Source organism: Leptinotarsa decemlineata, unplaced genomic scaffold, assembly GCF_025532065.1.
Source record: "Leptinotarsa decemlineata unplaced genomic scaffold, Ldec_3_MD MMD2_tig00026307_RagTag_RagTag, whole genome shotgun sequence".
Lineage (NCBI taxonomy): Eukaryota > Metazoa > Arthropoda > Insecta > Coleoptera > Chrysomelidae > Leptinotarsa > Leptinotarsa decemlineata.
The window spans coordinates 965,431-992,563 of record NW_027412681.1 but is presented as its reverse complement, the minus strand read 5'-3'; the positions used below and the strand labels follow the sequence as shown (position 1 = coordinate 992,563).

Below are 27,133 nucleotides of genomic sequence, written 5' to 3'. Positions count from 1 at the left end.
TCATTAGTATATTCCCACCTGACTTGTGTAAACATGAAGAGTGTAAAGCATCAATAAATTTTTTTTCTTTCTTTAAATATAACTATGTACTTCGAGAGGAAGATGATCAGTTGGTGATCGAAACACGTATCGAGGTGTAAAAATAACGATTTGGTGTTGGGAAAAAACTCCACTAATATTCATTACTACACCAAAGGTTCCAAACAGTACATTATAAATATGTGGGATAGAATTAACAATTATGATCACTGAAACTTTTTTGGCCAAATTATGTCCAAATAATTGTATAAATGAAATATAATGTGAAGACATCATAAACTCTGTTTATGTAAATGTCAGAGTTTGAAAATTTAATGAAAATATTGTTTTAGCATCAAAGTAGATCTATTATGAAGTAATAATGAATAGTAGGATATAATAATAATGATAAAAAATTATAATTTAACTTGTTTATTTTGTGTTCGAAGCAAAATTTATCAATTATTAAGTAGACATATATACATCTTTAATTGTATCCACTCATCTTCTTCGAACTTTTCCTTGCCATGAAAGTCATCTTCATCATCCACTGCATCAGTTTCTGTAACAATAAAGCTTAAATTTGTAAACTGAACCAAATAGGTACATATAAACATTATACGTTTCTTATGGAAATGAAGACATTCGGAATGACGCGTTAGCATTTTCAACCAACGACCACTCCCCACACCGTGGGGTAAGTGATCATTGGGTCCGAGAATCATGTGCCCTGAGCAAGCGAGGTAAGCCAAGAATGACAGCCTTCTGCATCTGTCCGGCTAAGATTTCTGCCCTAGTGCGGCAGGCCGGTATGATTTTAAGATTCGAAAGTTGAGAGCGCATCATTCCAACAAGAACTCCAATAACCACAACGACCATCTTGACAGAGTGATCTGGATAGAGTCTGCGGAGTTCGAAGAGAAAATCTCGATATTTTATTAGTTTTTCCTCCTCTTTTCTGACGATATTCGTCTCGCCAGGAGCTGAAAACTCTACGACAAATATCGTTTTGGTCTGGTGGTCGAGAAGGACTACATCAGGCTTATTAGCTTGTATGAGCCTGAGGGTGGGGAACGAATAGTTCCAGTAAATTCGGCACTTCTCGTTCCCCACAACAGATTCAATATCTACCGGAGCGTAGGACAATACCGGTGTCTCGTCAATACCGTAAGAGTGCCGTAGATGGTAATGTAGCACTCTTAGGGCCGCGTTATGTCGATGGATATAGGCCGATTATTAATACAATTTATTATTATAATTGACTCACCACTGATTTCACTAATAAAGTCACTAACAAAGCCTGGACGTTGATCTCCTTCAAACCATTTGGAGACAAATGAATTTTCTCGTTGAATCCAACAATATTCCAATGGATTCAACTTTGTAGGTTGCTTTTTGAAGTTATTTCTTCAAATACAAGAAGTGTAATGAGCCCTCAAAAATTGTCGATACAACTCACACTTGTTCGGTGGTATTGAAGTTGCATCAAAAGTAAACACTTTTTTGCTGAAACTTTCATTCAGCAGCCTTGTCGTAGCTGTTGATAAATATCTGATATCGTCCATCATCCACTGTCTTCACATTTTTTGGCATTATTCATCTGGCAAGTGAACCCTTCATTAATACTAAACAACAGATGTAACTCATGCTCTGTTAAATCTTGGTCATCAAGAGGTGCAAAAGCCTATTTGAATTCAAAACTGTCTTTCAGCAAAGCAAATGGCCTTCTTTTTCCTTTATTGAAGAAAGCGGGACTAAAATCACACCCAGTGAAAGCATGAAAACCGATAAAACTTTTGGCTAATGATTCACCTAGCTGTTTATACTTTTCTGTAATTTTAACGTATCTTTCATTGTTCCTAGTCATTCAAACATGAGAAGCAGAATTCTTTAATTGAGCCATATTACCACTCATTAACAAAGAAGGAAATGTGTTCATTCATAGACCAACTACAATTTGATAAAATTGACAATTTCGGAAATTCAGATTAACCGGTTGATTACTTAGAAATGATACTATTTCGTTACTGTACACATGTTAGATTAAAAAGTCAATCAGTTTCTTTAAACTTTAAAGGATATATCCCTGGATACATAGAACATGTCCATTTTATCACAGACCTAGTATAATTTCTAATTTCTATATTTAAATTTAGTAGATCACAATCAGCAATTCGATTTGATTACCGATTGGAAAATAATATGTTGGATAAAAAACAAGAATGTAAAGATTTTGGAATATTACTAGATAACAAGCTTTGTTTTAATAACCACGTGAACGATGTCTCCCAAAGAGCGCTCAAAATGCTTGGTTTTACTGCGTGGTCATCAACAAATTTTTCCCCTTCTACTATAAAAGTTTCATACTGCTCTCTAGTCAGATCCATTGTTGAATACAATACCATAATTTGGAATCCATACTATGACAAGTATATCCATCAAATAGAAAATGTACAAAGAAAATTTCTGAAAATCATGGCGTACAAACTAGGTCTAGTTGTTGGTGAATATAACTACAATGAAGTAATGAACTTGATGAGTCTACCTAGTCTAAGTGATCGCAGGATTATGATATCGTTGGTTTATCTCTTCAAAATAATCTCTGGCGTAATCAATTGTCCGGAAGTTCTCTCTATTATACCATTCAATGTTCCAAATAGACAAACCAGATGAAAAAACTTATTTGTAGTACCACATCACTCAACTAACTATGGTTTTTATACACCCATCTCAAATATGTTAAGATTGGGAAATACATATTGTCAGTGTTGATTTTTTCTGCGAAAATCCAAAGACTTTTAAAAAACAAATGGCTAGATTGTTGTTCAATTGATTTCTATTTATGATTTTATGATTAGTGATAATGTTGTAAAATTGAAATTCTATTATTATTTTATATTTATATATTTCAGATATTATATTCTGATGTGACTTCAATGTGATATAGTGCATATGTTAAACGTCGCAACATATATGTTATTTCTTAACTGTATTGGGGTAACCCGTTTATGAACAAATATAAATAAATAAATATATTGTATATCACAAAGATTGCATAAATAGGATTCAGTTTTCATTTTCTAATCTGCTATTTTGCATTCAATAAACTAGTAATCAATTCAAGAAAATGAATATTTCGAAATTAAATCTCGAAACACTCAACTCTCCCAACAGTGGGTTCTGGTAAATGCATGCTGGAAAATAAGTGCTTTCCCGGCTAATATCACGCTGGACATTGAATTATATCCGACAGACATTTACGGAAGATACCTCACAGAAGTTCGTCTTGCAGATGTTTCACGTTTATTCAAGTTGGCATCTTCAGGAGATGATTTATTTTAGACTGTAATGGTTTCTTCCCTTTAGGAAGTTACTCATTTCTCAAGGGCCTACTTTGAGCAGTATGAATTTGTTCATTCAACTTCAAGTTACGTCTCTCAATAAATGGTTTGTAGCAGATTTAACACTAAGATGGGTTTTTGCTAATAACCATTATCACGTCTTTTCAAATTATTATACTGACTGAATGAATTCAAACAGATACTTCACTGAAAAGTTTTTCTCCAGTATGAATTTTTTCATGTATTTTCAAATAACTTTTGCGAAGGAATGATTTAGAGCAGATTTTACACTGAAACGGTTTTTCTCCAGTATGAATATTTTCATGCCTTTTCAAATCACCTCGACGAATAAATGATTTAGAGCAGATTTCACACTGAAATGATCGTTTGCTAGTATGAATTTTTTCATGTCTTTTCAAATAACCACAGTGACTGAATGATTTAGAACAGATTTTACACTGAAACGGTTTTTCACCAGTATGAATTTTTTCATGTTTTTTTAAATTACTTCCATGATTGAATGATTTGGAGCAGATGCTACACCGAAACGGTTTTTCGCCAGTATGAATTTTTTCATGCTTTTTTAAATTGCTAGAATCAGTATATGATCTAGAGCAGATTTTACACTGAAACGGTTTTTCGCCAGTATGAATTTTTTCATGTGTTTTCAATTTATTTTTGAAAAAAAATGATTTGGAGCAGATGTTACATTGAAATGGTTTTACGCCAGTATGAATTTTTTCATGTTTATTCAAAGTACAACGTTGATTGAATGATTTGGAGCAGATTCTACACTGAAACGGTTTTTCCCTAGTATGAATTTGTTCATGTTTTTTTAAATCAGTAGGCCCAGTATATGATCTAGAGCAGATTTTACATTGAAATGATTTTTCGCCTGTATTATTATTTTCATGCAATTTCAAGCTACTTTCGCAAATGTTATGATGAAGTGGCATCTTCCCTGTATACGTATTTTCAACAGATTCCACATCAGTTCTTTCATTCAAATCATTTGGCTGGTCTTCGTTTTCATCATGAATTCTACTCTCTCTAATTGAATTCGAAAAATTTCCAGAACTACGTATTTCAGTAATTTCCTCCGTTTCACATGATATTTTGTGTTGAACAAAATGAACACTTTCATTTGACATATTTTCATTAATTATATCCTCTTCCTTTCCAAAAATTGTTTCTTCTTGGGTTCTAAAACGAGAGCTTCCAAGATCTGTAAAAAATAATTTCATGAAGAGATAATAGCAACTTATTTCAGTACATAGACACATAATTGATAGGTCACAAGAAACGTGTAATTTTCAAATCTAAATGTTAATGAAAAATATGATTTTTCAGTTGAAATGCCTAAGAATTCAACATTAACAAGGATTTTCACCAGTATCGATAATAAGCCGCTTCCCAAACCTTTCATATATGACATCCCTCTGAGTACACAAAAACAGAATAAACTATACCTTTAAATTTCATCAACATGTTTATTCAACAATCTATCGAACTGTCACCTGATGATGTCAACTTGGCTAATGAAACGCACGTCGAGAGACAGCATTATATTTCTGGTATGGAAAAAATGTTTTCAATGGATTCATTTTACACTAGAGGTTCCAAATTTTACTTATAACATTATGTATGTTATGAAATTGTACACATGGTATTTAATCTTGATTTAGACTACTTAGAGAAATGAGCAACCATTCATTAAAATTTGTTACTGTCAACCGACTACTTCAATGCAAGGTAATTGGCTTATATAGTAAATGATGCTGGTATATGAAGTACATCGATTCTCTATACAAACAATGAAAATAAAATAGTGCAACAATACTACTATTACTCAAACTGGTAGTACAAGTCGATTTCCAATCTATTATCTCTATTTAAAAACTCTAGAAATCTAACCATAAAAGAAAATCTACCATGGTTTGTTCTGTGAAAACTAATGGAAAATAAATTATTAAGCCTTTATTTGAGACAGCAAAGATACGCATGATACAATACCATTTAATATTATATAAAAGAGAGAAATATCACACAATATCCTTCTTTTACTCACTGTAAGCAGCTTTATTCAATGGAGAATACAACTATTCTCATGAGCAGCAATGAGATTTGGGTTAAACCAATAACCACAATATGTCAAGAATTTATTTTGTACTTTCTCGAGTGATAACTTGAGAACCACTACTCCCCTGGCTAATACCACGAAGGTCTTCAATTATATCCACATACTATAGGAGCATTTTTTGTCCTTATAAGAGGACTTGGGCCATGTGGACACAACCTATTTTGAGAAATGACACTAGGAAAGGAATTCGATATTTAATTATCGAAAATCAACAACTTCTTGTTGATGTAGGACACTACCTTGTACTAACAAGTGGCAAAATAACTCATTTGCAAGTGTGTTCCAATAAGTGCAGCAGTCATATCGCCAACAGCATAAGCAGGAACTACTTCTGTGAAGAATACAGCACTGCCACCTGTTGGATATAATCCAACCCCCTTAGTGGTATTTGCCAAGGGAGTAATTGTTTTCTGATAGGTGTCGGTCCAAACATTTTTGTATAGGTAAGGAAAGACTGACCCAAACAAATTATTCTGTTAGATAAAACGATTAATTATATATTCACATTAGAGACGATCAATAATTTTATACAGTGCCAGAAACAGTATAATTTTACACAGGTGGAATTCCATCATGACCTAATGATTTTATTCAATATTCATATTTCAATAATCTATCGACGATTTCTATGATGATCATTTTGAAGAATCAATATACTGCTTCTTACCATTTTTTTGGACTTGTGCCGAAGGAAATATAGCCATTTGAAATTGTGGTGTTGTTCACAAGTGAACTTTTTTGGGTTTTGAGAACTGAAAAGGATTATTTTACGAATCGTCAACCATTTGAAGAAAGCTGAGTATAAAAATTTCATTTCTTTCATTTCATTTATTTTTATGGCACCCATCAACATTTTTGGTTCTTTCTTCTCAAACTATTAGTAAAATAAATGTGTTACCTGAAGCAAGTGGTTTCAAATCCATAGTATTAGACCCATTCTGGCATTGGTAACAGAATTTACAATGATCAGAGCTGAAGAAATCAGTTGGACCAAGTAAACCTCCACATACCTCACAATGTGAGGCTTCTTTCACTTCTTCTAAGTACCTTTCAGATTTCAGATCATGATCACCATCAATGAGATCTTCCCTTTTGATTTGTTTTGGCTCTGATTCATACTTTGAGATGATCATTTGGATTGCATTACATTCCTCCTCCTCTTCCTCCTCTTTAATTAATCTTCCACAATTATCAGTAGTCATTATCTAGTTCAATTTTCAAGAAAGATAGCGGGACAACGTGAGTTTGTTACTACTTATCTTTGGATCACTTTCCTCACAATCTGAAGAATTAAATTCAACTGTATCCTTGTGTTAATACGATAAATGAAAAGTAAACACGGTGAACACAATGTACTTTCCAATTGATCCTGAAATGTATTATACAACTCCAAAATGTCTGAAAAAACCCATGTCAAACGTTACGGGCCGCCTCGCACACGTATCTTATATGAAACAGTGTTACCAAAACGGAATCGACAAAATACTCACGTGGTAACTTTTTTCGAAGACATATTTTATCATTTTCAATATGACAATATCAATAATTTTGATTCCCAGTAAATAAAACAGAAAGAGGACAATTTTCATGAATGCATGGAGCTTACGAAACAACAGATTTTGTTTGTAAACAGTAAAAATAAGTAAAACTCATATTTTCCATATTTAGGATCATGTCAAGTAAAGAACTTAGTCAACAGTGCCTCTTCTCCCGTCGAATTCTGTTTGTCATTAATTGAAAATATTGAAATATCAGAAAACTAAATTAAATCATTCAAAATAAAAACCATTTGAATTGAAAGTATATATTGGTTTATTGCATTTACTAATAGAGCATTCCAATTTGTTCCTAATGTTGGCCACAGTAGCAATAACCATTAGCAAAAATGCCATATAAAACATGATTATAGTTTCTTGTTTATGCGTTAGAAACTAATTCCCCTAGAAATATCAATATTTAAATCAATACTCAGAAGAGTATATCCTCACAAAGTGTCTTCTATCCGGTTTTGATAATCAATGAAAGAAAGTACCATTCCAGGTCAATAAATTGAATATCCAAGATTTTACTGTTTTTTTCGCTACGGCACCACGGAATATGAAAATCCGTTAGAGTTGCAACACTGCTTCAAAAGTAGAAAGAATGTGCATACGTCATCAATATCAATTTCTGGATCATTTGACTGATTTATCCATCTATCCATCTTAATTATGTCGGTGGTGCAGAACTTAGGAAGCGATGGTTAGACAAGAGTAGAAAGGTAGAGAAAGAAAAAAGACATCTCTTTTCCATGTCTACTACTCCACAAAGCATGTATATATAGGTAGGTGTCAGGTGTTCATATGAATATGAATAGCCTGACATCTATATCTACACCCAGAAATTTAGTGTGCAGCATGTCTAGGTCGTTTTCTACATTGTAGAATAGTCTAGATTCGAAAATGAGACTTTTGTTTTTTTTTTTCATTGAGTATGAGCTTGTTTGTCAAGAACCAGGTTTTTGCTTGTTCCATAACTTCCCCAATGGTTGTAGCCGGACACTCCCCCTTATTGATACTGATGCCAAAAGCGGTGTCATCAGCATACATATTTGTCTCGATATTTGAGGTGTACATATTTGGTAAATCTTTTATATAAATAATAAAGAGAAGGGGGCCCAATATTGATCCCTGAGGAACTCCCCTGCTTATTATCTGAAGAGTGCTTCTCTGATTTTCATTACAAACTACTTGAAATCGATTGGACAAGTAGGATTTGATTAGTTTCAGTGCCACTCCTCTTATTCCATAGTACTCCATTTTTCTCAGTAGTATGTCATGATCAACACAATTAAAAGCTGCACTTAGGTCTGTGAAGATTCCCAAAAATTTTTCGTTTCTTTCAAAACTGGTTTTTATAGCACGAGTTAATGACTTGATAGCATCCAAAGTGGACATATTTTTCCCAAAACCATACTGCTGAGGACTCAGGATTTTGTTCTTATCGAAGTAATGAACTAGTTAATTATAAAGAATAGTTTCAAATATTTTTGAAAAGCAAGGCAAGATTGATATTTGCCTGAAGTTTTGGGTTAGTTCTGGGGATCCTTTTTTATAGATTGGGGAGATTCTTGCCAACTTAAGCATTGAGGGAAAACATCCTTCATTTAGAGAGGTATTAATGATATTTATGACCACACTTTTTAACAACATATAGACACTTATTCCAAATATATATCCAGTCTTCTTGTTTTTCAACGTCTGTATCACGGCTAGAATATCATATCTATCAATTGCTCAAAAAAACATTGAATATCCAGTTTTATTCGTTTTGCCTAGATATTCTTCTATATCTTTTGAACTGTTTGGTAAACTGTTTACTAGATTTTCAGCATGAGTGATAAATGACAAGTTTAAATTACTATTAAAAAGGTCTCACATTTACAAATACTATCAGTCCTAAAAACATACAATTAAAATTTCATATGAATGAATGAATGAATAAGTTTATTTAGGAAATCCTAATAACTATACATACAATAATAATAAAAATATACAATAATAATATGTCCTTAAACAACAATAATACTTATTAATAACTAGAGTCATACATATGACTGTAACCTAACAATGTTGAGAAATAAAATTCAAAGTTAACTAACTTAGGTAAGACTATACAAACAATTTAAAACATACTGATACATGATAATAAATGTTAAGGTTTAAGACTACTGATGTTCTGCATCATTGAGTCTTTTCCTACAAAATTGTGTTTGTTTTAATATAGTTGTTTAGCTTAGATTTAAATATATAAATACTTTCGCTTTGTTTTATGTCTCTTGGCAGCTTATTGAAATGGTTTAAACCTTTATAAAACAATATTTTCATTGAGCTGGTTAATCTGCATCTTGGCAAGTGAAAAAGATAACTTTTTGTCTCATAGTTTGTGAGTACTATCACGATAAGTAACGAATTCATCAAAATAAGATCGTAACATATTATTAATAGTCTTAAAAATAAATATCATTGCTGATCTTTAGAACCTTTCTTGTATTGATAACCATTGTAATGCGTCGAGCATAAACTTTATGCTTGCATAATGATTACATTTCAATATGACTCTCATTCCACGATTTTGTAGTTTTTGTAAAGTCGAAATTTTGTTTTGATCACATCCATATAGCAATATTAGAAATGAGGCAGAATGATTGTGTTATACATAGTGACCTTGGAAGAAACTGACAAATGATAGATTCGAGTAAAAAAGTTAAGTTTCTTTGATATTTTTTTAGTTATGTATTTGAAGTGTGCATCATGAGATAAACAGTTGTCTAACATGAATTCCAGGTATTTAATTTCGGTTACAAATTCTATTTTTTCTTTATTAATTTCCAAAGAATAGTAATTTATGTTTATATATTTATATGGTGTGGTCAGAATCATGGCTTTTGTTTTAGACACGTTTAGTTTTAATTGGTTGACGTTCAAGTATTTATGAATCTCCTCCAAGCGGATATTCATTTTTGTCAAAGCTATCTTTAAATCTTTATGAGATGTTAACATTGTATCATCAGCAAATAAATTCATAAAGTCACAATTTTGACATAAACTGATGTCATTAATATATATAAGAAATAGTAAAGGGCCCAAGACACTTCCTTGAGGTACCCCAAATTTTGCGTTAATAGGAGATGAGAGAACATTACTCACTTGAGTGTTTTGTCTTCGATTGCTTAAGTAGTCCTTGAACCATCCTAGCACTGCTCCTTTAAGACCTATAGCTTCCAATTTTTTCATTAATATATTACGGTCAATTGTATCAAAAGCCATATGGTGATCTATTAAATGTGTTATAACTAAATTAAAGCTAAATTGCTACTAAATTTTTTTGTTGTATAAGGACGTAGATCAACAATAACATTTTTTTAGTTTTCGATTAAAAATATGTGTTGACAAACTTTTCAACTTCTGTGGAAGTGAATTGTACACGAACAAATAAAAAGTATTTTGTGATTTTTTGAATAATTCCAGGTGCCTGAAAGGTCTCTTTTTTCCTAGTATCATGAGTATGCTGGATAATGAATTATATCCGACAGACATTTACGGAAGATACCTCACAGAAGTTCGTCTTGCAGATGTTTCACGTTTATTCAAGTTGGAATCTTCAGGAGATAATTCATTTTAGACTGAAATGGTTTCTTCCCAGTATGAAATTATTCATTTTTCAAGGACCTACTTTGAACAGTATGAATTTGTTCATTCAACTTCAAGTTACGTCTCTCAATTAATGATTTGTAGCAGATTTTACACTAAGATGGATTTTTGCTAATAACCATTATCACGTCTTTTCAAATTATTATACTGACCGAATGATTTTGAAAGATATTACTCTGAAATGTTTTTTGTCAGTATGAATTTTTTCATGTTCTTTCAAATGACTGCATTGACGGAATAATTTTGAGCAGACTTTACACTGAAACGGTTTTTCCCCAGTATGAATTTTTTCATGTATTCTCAAATAACTTTTGCGAAAGAATGATTTAGAGCAGATTTTACACTGAAACGGTTTCTCGCCAGTATGAATTTTTTCGTGTTCTTTCAAATGACTGCATTGACGGAATGATTTAGAGCAGATTTTACACTGAAACAGTTTTTCGCCAGTATGAATTTTTTCATGTATTTTCAAATAACTTTTGCGAAAGAATGATTTGGAGCAGATTTTACACTGAAAAGGTTTTTCGCCAGTATGAATTTTTTCATGTCTTTTTAAATAACCACTGTGATTAAATGATTTAGAACAGATTTTACACTGAAACGGTTTTTCGCCTGTATGAATTTTTTCATGTCTTTTCAAATCGCTACTTCCAATGAATGATTTGGGGCAGATGTTACACTGAAAAGGTTTGTCGCCAGTATGAATTTTTTCATGTGTTTTCAAGTTTCCACAGTGATTGAATGATTTGGAGCAGAATTTACACTGAAACGGCTTTTCTCCTGTATGAATTGTTTCGTGTCTTTTCAAACTGCTACTTCCAATGAATGATTTAGAGCAGATGTTACACTGAAACGGTTTTTCGCCAGTATGAATTTTTTCATGCAATTTCAAATTATATTTTTGAATAAAAGATTTGGAGCAGATTTTACACTGAAAAGGTTTCTCGCCAGTATGAATGTTTTCATGTTTTTTCAAATCACCTCCATGAATGAATGATCTAGAGCAGATTTTACAGTGAAACGGTTTTTCGCCAGTATGAAGTTTTTCATGTCTTTTCAAATGACTGCATTGACGGAATAATTTTGAGCAGATTTTACACTGAAACGGTTTTTCACCTGTATGAATTTTTTCGTGAGTTTTCAAATAATCACACCGAAAGAATGATCTAGAGCAGATTTTACATTGAAATGATTTTTCGCCTGTATTATTATTTTCATGCAATTTCAAGCTACTTTCGCAAATGTTATGATGAAGTGGCATCTTCCCTGTATACGTATTTTCAACAGATTCCACATCAGTTCTTTCATTCAAATCATTTGGCTGGTCTTCGTTTTCATCACGAATTCTACTCTCTCTAATTGAATTCGAAAAATTTCCAGAACTACGTATTTCAGTAATTTCCTCCGTTTCACATGATATTTTGGGTTGAACACAATGAACACTTTCATTTAACATATTTTCATTGATTATCTCCTCTTCCTTCCCAACAATTGTTTCTTCTTGGGTTCTAAAAAGAGAGCTTTCAAGATCTGTAAAAAATAATTTCATAAAGAGATAATAAGAGCACCTTATTTCAGTACATAATTACATTGATGATAGGTCACGAGAAACATGTTATTTTTAAATCAAAATATTCATGAAAAATATGACACTCTGAAAAAGCACCGCCACCTGTTGGATATAATCCAACGCCCTTAGTGGTATTTGCCAAGGGAGTAATTGTTTGCTGATAGGTGTCGATCCAAAAATGTTTGTGTAGGTAAGGAAAGACTGCCCCAAACAAATTATTCTTTTAGACAATAACGATTTATTATATATTCACATTAGAGACGATCAATGATTTTATACAGTGCCAAGAAACAGTATAATTTTATACAGGTGGAATTCTATCATGACCTAATGATATTATTCAATATTCATTTCAATAATATATCAACAATTTCTATGATGATCATTTCGAAGAATTAGTATACTGCTTCTTACCAATTTTTTAGGACTTGTGCTTAAGGAAATATGACCATTTGAAATTGTGGTGTTCACAAGTGAACTTTTTTTGAGTTTTGAAAACTAAAAAGGATTATGTTTTCAAAAACTACACCTCACGATTTGATCTCCAGAAAAAGTTTGTGTATATCAAATCGTGAGGTGTAGTTTCTGAAAGTACTATGGATCTTCATCAAGTAACAATTTCAAGAAAGCTGAGTATAGACATTTCATTTCTTTCATTCATTGTGAATTCCCTGTGCTGTGGAAATTTCACAATAAAGTTTTAGTTGAATCATCTCAGTCATTGTAGCTTAGTTCCCCAGATATAATTTTCTATGATTTATTTTTGGTTCTTTCTTCTCAAACAAATGTGTTACCTGAAGCAAGTGGTTTCAAATCCACAGTCATATATTCCTCTTGCATAGTATTGGACCCATTCTGGCATTGGCAACAGAATTTCCAATGATCAGAGCTGAAAAAATCAGTTGGACCAAGTAAACCTCCACATACCTCACAGTGTGAGGCTTCTTTCACTTCTTCCAAGTACCTTTCATATTTCAGATCATGATCAACAACATCAATGAGATCTTCCCTTTTGACTTGTTTTGGCTCTAATTCATATTTTATAATCCTTTGGACTGCATTACATTCCTCCTCCTCTTTAATTAATCTTCCACAATTATCAGTAGTCATTATCTAGTTCAATTTTCAAGGAAGATGGCGGGACAACGTGAATTTGTTACTACTACTTATCTTTGGGTCACTTTCCTCACAATCTGAAGAATTAAATTCAACTGTATCCTGTGCTAATACGGTAAATGAAAAGTAAACACGGTGAACACAATGTACTTTCCAATTGATTATGAAATGTATTATACGCCTCCAAAATGTCTAACAACCCATCTCATACGTTACGGGCCGCCTCGCACACGTATCTTATATGAAACAGTGTTACCAAGACGGAATCGACAAAATACTCACTAGGAGAAAAATATACTCACACACTTTACCCGCTTCATTCGACAAAATCCTCACGTGGTAACTTTTTTCGAAGATATATTTTATCATTCTCAATATGAGAACATCAATAATTTTGATTCCTAGTAAATAAAACAGAAAAAAGGACAATTTTCATGAATGCATGAAGCTTATGAAACAATAGATTTTGATATATGAAAAGAAACGGAAAACTCTTGTTTTTGAAGTAAAAATAAATAAAACTCGTATTTTCCATATTTACGAGCATGTCAAGTAAAGAACTTTGAAATATCAGAAAACTAAATCGAAATATTCAAAATGAAAAACCATTTGAATTGACTTCAAGTGATGCGACCCCATGATTGCCAACTGCGTCAAAATAATGACATTTGACATCTGCTAATGCAGATTTTGGCCTCCGAAACGGTAAGATAAGACAAAAAATTGTAATTCAACTTGTTTATTTTGTGTTCGAGGCGAAATTTAGAAGTGTTAAGTGGACACATATACATTTTTAATCGTATACATTATATTATTTTCTGCTCACTCATCTTCTTCAAAGTTTTCCTCGCCATGAAAGTCATCTTCATTATCCACTACATCAGTTTCTGTAACAATAAAGCCTTAATTTGTAAACTGAACCAAATACATATAAACATTGTATTGTATGTTTCTTGGGAAAATGAATTGTTATTATTATTATTAATACAATTCATTATTATAATTGCCTTACCACGGATTTCACTAATAAAGTCACTAACAAAGCCTGGACGTTGATCTCCTTCACACCATTTGAAGACAAATGAATTTTCTCGTTGAATCCAACAATATTCCAATGGATTCAACTTTGTAGGTTGCTTTTTGAAGGCATTTCTCCAAATACAAGAAGTGTAATGAGCCCTCAAAAATTGTCGATAAAACTCAGACTTGTTCGGTAGTATTGAAGTTGCATCAAAAGTATACACTTTTTTGCTGAAACTTTCATTCAGCAGCCTTGTAGCTGTTGATAAATATCTGATATCGTCCATCATCCACTGTCTTCACATTTTTTGGCATTATTCATCTGGCAAGTGAACCCTTCATTAATACTAAACAATAGATGTAACTCATGCTCTGTTAAATCTTGGTCATCAAGAGGTGCAAAAGCCTATTTGAATTCAAAACTGTCTTTCAGCAAAGTAAATGACCTTCTTTTTCCTTTATTGAAGAAAGCAGAACTAAAATCACACCCAGAGAAAGCATGAAAACCGATAAAACTTTTGGCTAATGTTTAACCTAGCTGTTTACACATTTCTATAATCTTTCATTGTTCCCAGTTCCTATCCGCATCCAAACATGAGAAGCAGGATTCTTAAATTGAGCCATATTACCAATCATTAAGAAAGAAAGAAATTTATTCATTCATAGACCAACTACATGGTATCGAACATATCAATTTATACTTTTTCGACAATATCTACAATTTTATGATCGACAATTTCGGAAATTCAGATTAATCAGTCGATTACTTAAAAATGATACTATTTCGTCACTAGACAACTGTTAGATTAAAAAGTCAATCAGAGTTTTTTTGAACTTCATCAATTCTTTAATGAAATCTGCCGGTCGCAATTGGTCAGGCCAGAAATTATATACTCAATTAACGATTTCATTGTATCTTCTTAATAGTAACGCTTTTTAATTTTACTGCATTTTCACTATAATTAGGATTCAGTATTCATTTTTTTTTCCAATCTGCTATTTTGCATTCAATAAACTAGTAATGAATTCAAGAAAATAAACCTCAAATCGTTCAACTCTACCAAAGTACCTAAACAGTGGGTTCTGGTAAATGCATGCTGGAAAATAGCTACTTTCCCGGCTAATATCATGCTGGACATTGAATTATATCCGAGACATTTACGGAAGATACCTCACAGAAGTTCATCTTGTACATGTTTCACGTTTATTCAAGTTGGCATCTTCAGGAGATAATTTATTTTATACTAAAATGGTTTCTTTCCAGTATGAAGTTATTTTTTTCTCAAGGGCCTACTTTTAGTGAATGACTTTGAGCAGTATGAATTTGTTCATTCAACTTCAAGTTACGTCTCTCAATGAATGATTTGGAGCAGATTTTACACAAAGATGTATTTTTGCTAATAACCATTGTCACGTCTTTTCAAATTATTATACTAACTGAATGAATTTAAGCAGATATTACACTGAAAAGTTTTTCGCCAGAATGAATTTTTTCATGTTCTTTCAAATGACTGCATTGACGGAATGATTTAGAGCAAATTTTACACTGAGACGGTTTTTCGCCGGTATGAATTTTTTCATGTTCTTTCAAATGACTGCATTGACGGAATGATTTATAGCAGATTTTACACTGAAACAGCTTTTCGCCAGTATGAATTTGTTCATGTATTTTCAAGTAACTTTTGCGAAAGAATGATTTAGAGCAGATTTTACACTGAAACGGTTTCTCGCCAGTATGAATTTTTTCATGATCTTTCAAATAACTTTTGCGAAAGAATGATTTAGTGCAGATTTTACACTGAAATAGTTTCTCGCCGGTATGCATTTTTTCATGTTCTTTCAAATGACTGCATTGACGGAATGATTTAGAGCAGATTTTACACTGAAAGGGTTTTTCGCCAGTATGAATTTTTTCATGTATTTTCAAGTAACCACAGTGATTAAATGATTTAGAGCAGATTTTACACTGAAACAGTTTTTCGCCAGTATGTATTTTTTCATGTGTTTTCAAGTTACCACAGTGATTGAATGATTTGGAGCAGAAGTTACATCGAAACGGTTTTTTCCCCTGTATGAATTTTTTCATGTCTTTTCAAACTGCTACTTCCATTGAATGATTTACAGCAGATGTTACACTGAAAAGATTTCTCGCCAGTATGAATTTTTTCATGTTTTTTCAAATCACCTCCATGAATGAATGATCTAGAGCAGATTTTACAGTGAAACGGTTTTTCGCCAGTATGAATTGTTTCATGTCTTTTCAAATGATCACACCGAAAGAATAATTTGGAGCAGATTTTACACTGAAACGGTTTTTCCTTAATATGAATTTGTTCATGGTTTTTTAAATCACTAGGCCCAGTATATGATCTAGAGCAGATTTTACATTGAAATGATTTTTCGCCTGTATTAATATTTTCATGCAATTTCAAGCTACTTTCGCAAATTTTATGATGAAGTGGCATCTTCCCGGTATAGGTATTTTCAACAGATTTCACATCAGTTCTTTCATTCAAATCGATTGACTGGTCTTCTTTTTCCTCTGTTTCACATGATATTTTGGGTTGAACAAAATGAACACTTTCATTCAACATATTTTCATTGATTATCTCCTCTTCCTTCACAAAAATTGCTTCTTTTTGGGTTCTAAAAAGAGAGCTTCCAAGATCTGTAAAAAATAATTTTATGAAAAGAAAATAATAGCCACTTATTTCAGTACATCGTTACATTTATGATTGAAGTAACATGAGACACATTATTTTTAAATCAATTTATTTTTTATCGGATTTTTCAGATGAAATGCCTCAAATTTCAACATTAACAAGGATTTTTACCAGTATCGATAATAAATAAGTAATTCTAGAATGAGGGAACAACTTACTGAAAGATATCAACAAATCACAAAATAATGATAATACTGTTCTAAAATTACTTAGGTATCTATAGACTAGTCTAACAGCAATTCCCTGTATGCTGATGGTCAGAAACTTGAATTTGTGAAAGAATTCAAATATTTAGGTTTTATGTTGGACAACAGTATGTCTTTTGGTGCACACTATAACTATATGACTAAAAAGATTTCAAAAAAACTGTATTTCTTCACTAGAATTTCGAAACACCTTTCTACAAATGCGAAAATAACCGTATATAATACAATAATACAGCCCCATTTTGATTATTGCAGTACGCTGTTATACAGTTTTGACCAAAATAAAATTATGTCTCTGCAAAAGTTACAGAACAGAGGAATGAGGGTGGTTCTTGGATGTAATCGTTATGCAAGTATATGCTTTATGCTCAGTGCATTACAGTGGATGTCTATTCGTGAAAGATATTACAGGTCAGCAATGATATTTATTTTTAAGATAACCAATCATATGCTACCTTCTTATTTCGGAGAATTTATCATTTATAGAAATTCCACTCACAATTACACTACTAGACAAAATGACAATTTTCACCTGCCACGATATAGTTTATCAAACTCCATGAAAATTTTATTATATAAAGGCCTCATTGAATATAACAAACTTCCCCAAAATGTGAACAATAATAAAAACCTGTTTCAATTCAAAAAAGGTTTGACTGATTATATGAAAGGTATCACAATAGAATAGATAGTAAGTGACTCGGTATATATTATGTATTTATGTGTACCTATATGTATATATGTATTATATCCTTACTATGTGTGTCTATATAACTATAACTATGGCGTTACAACTGTCGATTCCGACAGTTGTAACGCCAACAGCATATGCAGGAATACCTTAAGTGAACAATCCAGCACTGGACTTGTGCCGAAGGAAATAGAGCCATTTGAAATTGTGGTGTTGTTCACGAGTGAACTTTTTTGGGTTTTGAAAACTGAAAAGGATTATTTTACAAACCGTCAACCATTCGAAGAAAGCAGAGTATAGAAATTTTATTTCTTTCATTGATTGTGAATTCCTAAACTGTTCTGTGGAAATTTCACAGTAAAGTGTTAGTTGAATCATCTCAGTCATTGTAGCTTAGTTCTCCAGAGTAATTTTCTATGATTTAAAACCATTTTTTTTAATTATATATTTTTGGTTCTTTCTTCTCAAACTATTTGTAAAATAAATGTGTTACCTGAAGCAAGTGGTTTCAAATCTACAGTCAAATATTCATCTTGCATAGTATTAGACCCATTCTGGCATTGGCAACAGAATTTCCAATGATCAGAGCTGAAGAAATCGGTTGGACCAAGTAAACCTCCACATACCTCACAGTGTGAGGCTTCTTTTACTTCTTCAAAGTACCTCTCAGATTTCAAATCATGATCAACAACATCAATGAGATCTTCACTTTTGACTTGTTTTGCCTCTAATTCATATTTCATAATCCTTTGGACTGCATTACATTCCTCCTTTTCCTCCTCCTCTTTAATTAGTCTTCCACAATTATCAGTCGTCATTATATACTTCAATTTTCAAGAAAGATAACCACAACGTGGATTTATCACTACTTATCTTTGGGTAACACACAATCTGAAGAATTAAACAAAACTTTATATTGGTAAAGAAAAAGTGAATAATAGAGCACAATATATTTCTTTCCAATTGAATCTGAAATGTAATACCATAGTATATACAGAGACAAGTTGGTTGTCTCTGGTATATAATACGATACGATACGCTTCACACACGTATGTCGTATCTTATATGAAACAGTGTTACCAAAACGGAATTGTCAAAATACTCACTAGGGCCACCGTAAAGATACGGTGCTAGGAAATTTCGGTGACATTTTTTATCATTTTCAATATGACATCTATAGGACCATTTCAAGTATTTTCATTATATAATAATCACTAGCCGAAATGGGTTAACTACATGATATTGACATTTCATGAAGATAAAAAACGTTCTGTGAACGTATTACTAAAAAAGAAATAAAATTGAAGTAACAAAAGTAAATTGATGTTTAGATAGAATGCAAGAACGTCATTTCTTATAATGAAGAACAAGCAATTCAACTGAAAGGTTAATTAGTAATATAAGAAATCACATTTATTTTAAAAGCCGTAGATCATAAAGTTTATACCAATTTCTTCTTTATATTCCAGTTGATTGAACCATTATATTCCTATTGGTAATTTTAGAAATAATTTGGCTGTTTTGACATTTTTTGAAAAAATCATTTAACCAGATAGAATGTCTGCACAAGAATTATTATATCAATTGAATTTGGGTCCATTCCGTAAGGTATATCAAAATTATATGACCATTTTGGATATAAAAAGTTTGAGAGCGAACATGTCCAAAACCATTTCGCGAGTCCTGCCCTCTTACCGTCACTTCCCAAAATGGCGTCTAGATACTTTTCCACATCAAAGGCGGCATGGCCAAGTGTCCATGCTTATTGTTATCTATGCTGTGAATTGGTGATGTCGAGATGTACGCCCTGCACTCAAACCATGTGTACCTTTCTTATCAACTATACTAACGCAAACACAAGTATGAGGCACACAAATAGATGAACCCATCTTAAGAGTCCTATTACTATTCTGAAAGATTATCGTCTAATAGTGTTCCAAGAGATGCAGCAGGTAAAGCATTCAGCCAAGCACCCGATTATTTGATCATTGCTGCTTTCAGACGAGCCTTATCGTATACACTTGTAGATTTCAGAAGTTTATCAGTTATAATGTTCTTTTTATATGTAGGAGGAGCAATATTAGTTGCGGCATGCCAAAGTGAATCACCTTCAGCATACAAAACTTGGATATTGATAAATATGGAAGGAAGGATGGAATATAATATGAATAACAAAGATAACATTAACAGGATTCAATATTCAATTTTTTATGCATCTTGTATTTTTTTTCTGAACTGCTATCTTGCATATTTGTCATCCAATAAACTAATCATCACTTTGAGAAAATAAATATTTCACAATGAAATCTTGAAACATTAAAATCTCCCAAAGTACCTACACCTTAGGTTCTACACCTTAGCTTAGGTTTAATGCAATTTCAATCCACTTTTGCGAATTTTAGTTTAAGTATAAAACTGACCATTAAAAAAACAAAAACAAGGAAAAAGGGTTGTCTTTGAGTTTATTTAATATAAATGAACTCTTCTCAGTCAATAAATAATACTTTTCTAATATAACAGTTTTCTTGAATATTGCTACAAATATTTTATATGCACAAGTACTTAATTATACTTATAAAAATAGGTCTAAAAGTAAATTTTATTATCCAGCAAGAACCGGAGGTGAGAGACGTGTCTTGCCCGCAAAGGAAAAGAAGGATGGGATAGGAAGAAAGGTTAAATCTGGTTTAAGTGAATTCACAAGGCACCCGCAAACTACTTTTAATCGGCGGTCGTTCAAGTTCAATATGGTCCACGAGGGTCCCGCATTTAAAGGTGTATTTTGTGATTTTGTTCTTAACCAAGACGAACAAAAACTCAAAAAAACAAATTACAAAAACAAAACATAAAAATAAAATTCTTTGCTTGAGTTACAAACTGTAATAAACAAAACACAACTCTAATATTAGGTAATATCTTTGGTTAAGTGCTTAACTTAAATAAATAAAACAGGCATTTTTATATACATGTAAAAGATATGATAATTGTAAAAATATATGTATAAAACGTTACAGATATAACTTACTCAACATGAGAATAATATAAAAAATTAGCAGCAAATCGAGCGAAAAATAATTTGAGAGTTAATTTTGACATGAATCAATAAATGACAAATATTTGTTGATATCATAAAAATAATAATAATAATATATTTTACAATCAGGATGTTACATACTGGATGAATCAGCATTACTATATCTTCTTCCACTATCATTATCTAATTTAAATAAAAAGTAAAAATTTGACTGAGATTATTTGTCAGTTTTTTTATTCATGGATTTTAATTTTATTCATGAATTTTAATTTATTATTTTTATGTTATCAACAAATATTTATCATTTATTGATTCATGTCAAAATTAACTTTCAAATTATTTTTCGTTCGATTTGCTGCTAATTTTTTATATTAATTTCATGTTGAGTAAGTTATATCTGTAACGTTTTATACATATATTTTTACAATTATCATTTCAGTTGTGCTGAAAAAGGAAATAAACATTTCCGAAAGCTTGACAAACTAGCAAAGAGTTTTCATCCTTGACCTTGACTGCAACCTCAAGATACCATCTAATTGATTCATAGATTCAGTCATTCAATACCCTACTTATATATATATATATATATATATATATATATATATATATATATATATATATATATAAATATATATATATATATGTATGTTAACTCGAAGATTCTCACGGATAAAGTATGATGAGCTGTTTTCTCGGGGTTCGCTCCGTGTTCTGTGTATTTTCTCCCCATAAGGATTATTTTCACAACGTTTCGGCAAAGTCTCATTTGCCATCTTCTGGTGATGTCTGGTTTTTCAACAAAACCCGAGAAAACAGCTCATCATATATATATATATATATATATATATATATATATATATATATATATATATATATATATATATATATATATATATATATATATATATATATATATACAGACATTTTGAATTACCTGCTCTGCTTAAATATAAGAGGAATCCTTCTATTTTTGAAATTGGCAAAGTAGTCAATTACTTCGTCATAAAATCGGGGGTTGTCTAACAGTTCTTTTATATACTCTTTTTCAATTGAAAGAAGAGATATATTACTTAATTTATTTTGAGTCATCGAATTTCTACTGAAGGATTCAATTCTTTTCAATGCTGAAAAATTTCTCTCAACTGACGCTGCTGTTATGGGAATTGTCACAATTATACATACAAGTTTAAACAACTCGGGCATGAAATCTCTCAAATCATTTTTAAACATAAAATTTAATAAATCTGAAGGTGACTTGCAATTTAGAAACATTTGAGGGTCGCTGTACATTACGATTAATTCATTTTTCAGTTGAATAACATCGAAAAATGGATACTGAGCTATTAAGTCGTTATAAAGTTTTTGGGGAAAATCTTTGTTGAAGGACGAAAATTTTTTAAATAACAACAAATCAAAGTAGTTTAATTTGAGTAAATCTTCAAATCTAACTTTGATTTGCATTAAAAAGGTGTCCAATATTTCATTATAAATCTGTTTATAATTTTGTCTCAAATTGGGTAAGTCCAAATTGGTTTTTCTTTTTTTCGGTGCCGGCGGTTCGAGAGTTACATCAATTGATTTGAAAATATTATTAAAAAATGTATCGTTATTTCTAAAATTCATCAAAATTTCTGTCAAATTGATTAACCGTTGTTTTGAGTAATTAATATCTGTTGATTTATTTTGAAGAAGAGAAAAAACAACATCGGTATGTTCAAATATTAATTTAAATATTTCTAATAAGAAACAAAACTTGTGATCATTTAAAATATATTTCAAACCTCTCGCCTCCCTAAGACTTTGGTAGTCGGTTTTAAAATCGTCACTGTTTAGGATAAAATCAAAGACATCAATCAATTTGTCTTTGTTTAAATGCACTGAAATTACTGCTCTAGATGTAGAATTCCAACGCGCAGCAGCAAAAGTTGGCATTCGGCTACCACATATTTCATTTAAAACATGACTTCTTTTGGTGGATTTTGAAAAGAATGCCGAAAATCCAGACAAACTTGAAAAAAATACGCGGCAATCTTTTATGTTGTTGCATGCTTTGCTTAAAACTGAATTTAGGTCATGGGCATAACAAGGCGTAAAAACTGCATGAGGAGCTATGGACTTTATTTTAGTTTGTAAACCATTTAAATGGCCGGCAATGACCGCAGCCCCATCATAAGTTTGCGCAATTAACTTTTGCCTAAAATTATAGGTGTCACACGTATGAATTAAAAAATTGAACAAATCGTCAGCTGTGCGCCCAGATGGAACATCATGAAAACCCATAAAACGTTCCACCACATTACCATCTTTGACATATCTAAAAACGATGGAAAGTTGTGATGTACAGGTAATATCGGTAGTTTCATCAATTTCCCATGCAAAAAAAGAAACACTTTCAATCTCCTTGCTTATATTTTCCTTAATTATATATGCCACACTGTCTATAAGCTCATTTTGGATGGTTTTTGAGGTGCCCGAAAAAACTCTACCTTTTAAAAAAGTGCCAAATTGTGAATCATATTTGCCCCATAACTTTAAAAGTTCCTTGTAATTGTCGCCATTAATCGAATCTTCAGTTTCATCGTGTCCGCGAAAAGCTAGTTCTTGTTGGGAACCCAAATAAATCGTAATATCGATAAGTCTTTTTAAATTCGACCGATTTTCCCTAACCTGATTATTAAAAGAAATTACAGCCTCTTTTTGAGCTGTATCTAAAGCTGTTGTTTTATTTTGTTTGCTAAACAATTTTAATTTACAAGACGAAAATATATGCTCCTTAGATTTAAAATGTCTTTCTGTAGAACGAGGTAAATTTTTTAAATCGGAGTATCCTATTTTAGACCATGTTTGCGTTTGGTATTCGGTTTGTCCGGAAAACAAAACACAGGGCCAACAAAAAAGTTTTTCTCGTTTAACGGAGCCGGTTAACCAATCGCATTTATCGTACCAACCAATATTAAATCCTCGATTTTGTCGATTATCTGACGCTTTAATTGAAATCAAATTTGGTTGAGGCCTTCCCAGAGTTTTAATAATGTAAAATTTATCATCATAAGATAAAGACTTAAAATTATTTGTCAGCAACCAATCGACTATATCGTCACTACACTCTCTAATTGAATTCAAACTATATATTTCAGTAATTTCCTCCGTTTCACGTGATATTTTGTGTTGAACAAAATGAACACTTTCAATAGCACATTCTTTTTCACTTGACGTATTTTCATTGATCATTTCCTTTCCAACAACTATTTTTTCTTGGGTTCTATGAACAGAGGTTCCAAGATCTGTAAAAAATAATTTTATGAAGAGAGAATAAGAGCAATTTATTTCAGTACATAGTTACATTTATGATAGGTCACGAAAAACCCTTAGTAAATCAAAATATCAAAGAAAAATGAGATTTTTCAGTTTCAGCTACAGAATTCAACATTTATAAAAAATTCAACAGTTTCGATAATAAGCCGCTTCCCAACAAGGATTTATGACAAAATTTTGTTGAAAATAAATGTTTTATGGCAACCATTGACAATGTTGGTTTTTTTTCTCAAACCTTAAGTAGAATACATGTGTTACCTGAAGTAAGTTGTCTCAAATCCAGTGTCATATCTTCCCCTTGCCTATCATTAGACTCATTCTGGCATTGGCAGTTATAACAGAACTTTGAATGATCAGGGCTGAATAAATCGGCTGGACTAAGCAAACCTTCTCCACATACCTCATAATGTGAGGCTTCTGTTAGTTCTTCCGAGTACCTTTCAGATTTAAAATCATGATCAACATCAATGAGATCTTCGCTTTTGACTTGATTTAGCTCTGATTCATACTTTGAGATACTCATTTGGGCTGCATTACATTCCTCCTCCTGTTTAATTAGTCTTCCACAATCATCAGTATTCATTATGTAGTTCAATTTTCAAGAAAGATGGCGGGAAAAGGTTGTTTTGTTTGTCACTACTTATCTTTGGGTTATTCCTCACAATCTGAAGAATTAAACTGAATTGTATCCTTGTGCTAATACGAGCTAATAAAAAGTAAACACGGTAAACACTAATTAGGAGTACAATATTATTTTTTTTCCAATTGTATCTGAAATGTAATATACGCCTCGCACACAAATCTCGTACCTTAAATGAAACGGTGTTACCAAGACGGAATCGTCAAACTCCTCACTAGAACAAAGAAATATCACAGAATAATTGTTTGGTTTTCTGCGATAATATATTCACACATTTTACCCGCCTTCATTAGAAATTCCCCACAAAATTCTAACATGGTAATTTTTTTCGAATACATTTTTTTTATCATTTTCAATTTAACAACTGTTATATTCTTGATATTAATCATACAGCCATGTATTTAAATAAATTACTTTAATATAATAAAACAAGATTCATCCTCTTCATACCACATACTACTACCACAGAACACCCTAACTAGTTCGTTGTTCGTCAACCTAGGTATGTTCGTTGACATAGTTCTCTTATCATCCCTCTTTTTACTAAACTAATTTACTGCTAAAGCTAATTGGAATTCAATTTCTGAGACTTGATTATTTTTCTGCCTTTTTTAGATATTTTATTTTTCATTAAAAATTTCATCTCAGAATCTGAATCACTTGTAGAGGTGCTACTAAATTTATTGCTTGTGTTTTCATTGTTTTTGTCATCATGAACACTTTCACTGTCTATCTCTTCACATTCACTTGGTTCTATTATTATTTCTATATTAGTAGCGTTCACCTCGCCAAGTATTTTATCTAGTACATTTTCTACAGTATTTGCTATCTCTTGATTAATATTTTCGGGTAAAATATTCATGTTTTCCCATCCTAATTCATTATCTAATACATTTTCAGCAGTATCTCCTATCTATTGATTTCTCTCCATTTTCGTTTACAATATTCAAGTCTTCCTCATTTTCTATCTCTATATAATTCTTAATATTTTCCTTACTGTCTAATCCTTCAGGTAACATAACATTAGGACTGGCAGAGGGTTGTTAATTATAGAATTGTTTTTGTTCAACTTAATGAACCTTCTTTTACGGACTAGGACTGAACCATTTTCCTTTTTAATGTTTATGTTCTTTTTCTAACTTTTTCCAGCACCGCACCAGGTAAGTATTTATATTGTTATTATATTGTTGAGTCATTTTCTCTGCTTTATTTTTCAAGACTTTCGTTGGTTTAACAAAAAATTGTTCACCTCAACTTTCGTGACATTAAAATCTCCGCTGGAGAATTAAGATTATCGATTTTACAGTGACAAGAAGTTATTGGATTTTTTCTACGCCTCCACGGAGAACGAAAATCCGCTGGGGTTGCAACACTGCTTTAAAACGATAGAAGAATCCGCATACGTCATCAATTTCTGCATCATTTTCTGATGCACTGATAGCAAAGCGATTGGTCTATTGTTATTTGTGACATTTGTTTCATTAGTGATATCTTTGTATATATACAATGGTAATATGAATGAGCCTTTTTCCTGAGAATAGTACAGCAAATGTGTCACGAGAGGCAGCACTAGCAGTAGGGACAAACATAAACTATTCCCATGTAAAACAGTGTTATTTACGTAATATTAATTTATTGTTTAAAAACATCAATCTGACATAAAAAATTATTTTGTGCTAGTATAATGCCAAGAAAGCATTGCTGTTTTGCGAATTGTACGTCGGATAATCGATATCCGGAAGAAAACGTGTTTATGTCTGACCGGGATATTATAAGCTTATATCGTCATAGTTACGCTATCAATAAAGAGGGTCATAACTCCCTTGGGACATTATAGATTTTATAATTCCCTCTACCTTTCACAAGTGAAAATAAATAGAAATGAAAACTGAACCATATTTTATTTATTCACGTCATTACAAATAATGAATGTACAATTTTGAAATGTTCGCTGAAAATTACTTCCGCCACTGGAAACAATTTCTTCTTTTGTATGGCTGGAGCTTCTGTTCACTACAGTCGAGGTACCTGCCTCTTCTGATGACAAAGTAGACAACATACGCACCGTTTTATTTCTCAATTCGATGCTATCCTCCAAATACCCCTCCGCCACCGTGGAATAAACAC

The 27,133-nt window shown here is 31.9% G+C and overlaps 3 protein-coding genes and 1 long non-coding RNA gene across 5 annotated transcripts; all 4 read right to left on the bottom strand.

Annotated features, from left to right (window-relative positions):
- Positions 1-434: 434 nt before the first annotated feature.
- Positions 435-6,945, bottom strand: LOC111506425 (uncharacterized). The gene is made up of 3 exons (XM_074181260.1): positions 6,398-6,945; positions 1,286-4,584; positions 435-580 (listed from the first exon to the last, which is right to left on the bottom strand). Exons 1-2 carry the CDS (start codon positions 6,699-6,701, stop codon positions 3,551-3,553), a joined length of 1,338 nt encoding a protein of 445 aa, XP_074037361.1. The 5' UTR covers positions 6,702-6,945; the 3' UTR covers positions 435-580; positions 1,286-3,550.
- Positions 6,946-9,012: 2,067 nt separating this feature from the next.
- LOC111514272 (uncharacterized) lies at positions 9,013-19,070 on the bottom strand. The gene is made up of 4 exons (XM_074181084.1): positions 18,511-19,070; positions 16,446-17,065; positions 13,056-13,374; positions 9,013-12,221 (listed from the first exon to the last, which is right to left on the bottom strand). The coding sequence occupies exons 1-4, from the start codon at positions 18,833-18,835 to the stop codon at positions 10,834-10,836; spliced, it is 2,652 nt and encodes an 883-aa protein (XP_074037185.1). The 5' UTR covers positions 18,836-19,070; the 3' UTR covers positions 9,013-10,833.
- On the bottom strand, positions 14,101-15,847 carry LOC111514267 (uncharacterized). The gene is made up of 2 exons (XR_002723339.2): positions 14,390-15,847; positions 14,101-14,264 (listed from the first exon to the last, which is right to left on the bottom strand). It is a non-coding gene; the product is annotated as an uncharacterized lncRNA (long non-coding RNA).
- A 2,865-nt stretch (positions 19,071-21,935) lies between the features above and the next one.
- On the bottom strand, positions 21,936-26,118 carry LOC141485140 (zinc finger MYM-type protein 1-like). Of its 2 annotated transcripts, XM_074181251.1 has the most exons (4): positions 25,280-26,118; positions 25,176-25,220; positions 24,625-25,031; positions 21,936-24,335 (listed from the first exon to the last, which is right to left on the bottom strand). In XM_074181251.1, the coding sequence occupies exons 3-4, from the start codon at positions 24,947-24,949 to the stop codon at positions 21,982-21,984; spliced, it is 2,679 nt and encodes an 892-aa protein (XP_074037352.1). In that variant the 5' UTR covers positions 24,950-25,031; positions 25,176-25,220; positions 25,280-26,118; the 3' UTR covers positions 21,936-21,981. The 2 variants fall into 2 exon arrangements, with proteins under 2 accessions (XP_074037352.1, XP_074037351.1); XM_074181250.1 differs by having other exon boundaries at positions 25,176-26,118.
- Positions 26,119-27,133: the final 1,015 nt, after the last annotated feature.

Bases quoted from the DNA above. Each gene is read 5' to 3' on its own strand.
- LOC111506425 (XM_074181260.1), bottom strand. From the start codon at position 6,701: ATGACTACTGATAATTGTGGAAGATTAATTAAAGAGGAGGAAGAGGAG. The intron at 4,585-6,397 runs GTAACACATTTA...TATTTTTTACAG, and splicing joins TTTGAAACCACTTGCTTCAG to ATCTTGGAAGCTCTCGTTTT.
- LOC141485140 (XM_074181250.1), bottom strand. From the start codon at position 24,949: ATGAATACTGATGATTGTGGAAGACTAATTAAACAGGAGGAGGAATGT. The intron at 24,336-24,624 runs GTAACACATGTA...TATTTTTTACAG, and splicing joins TTTGAGACAACTTACTTCAG to ATCTTGGAACCTCTGTTCAT.
- LOC111514272 (XM_074181084.1), bottom strand. From the start codon at position 18,835: ATGACGACTGATAATTGTGGAAGACTAATTAAAGAGGAGGAGGAAAAG. The intron at 17,066-18,510 runs GTAACACATTTA...TATTTTTTACAG, and splicing joins TTTGAAACCACTTGCTTCAG to ATCTTGGAAGCTCTCTTTTT. The intron at 13,375-16,445 runs TAACTTCTGCTC...AAATTGAACTAG, and splicing joins GGGAAAAAACCGTTTCGATG to ATAATGACTACTGATAATTG.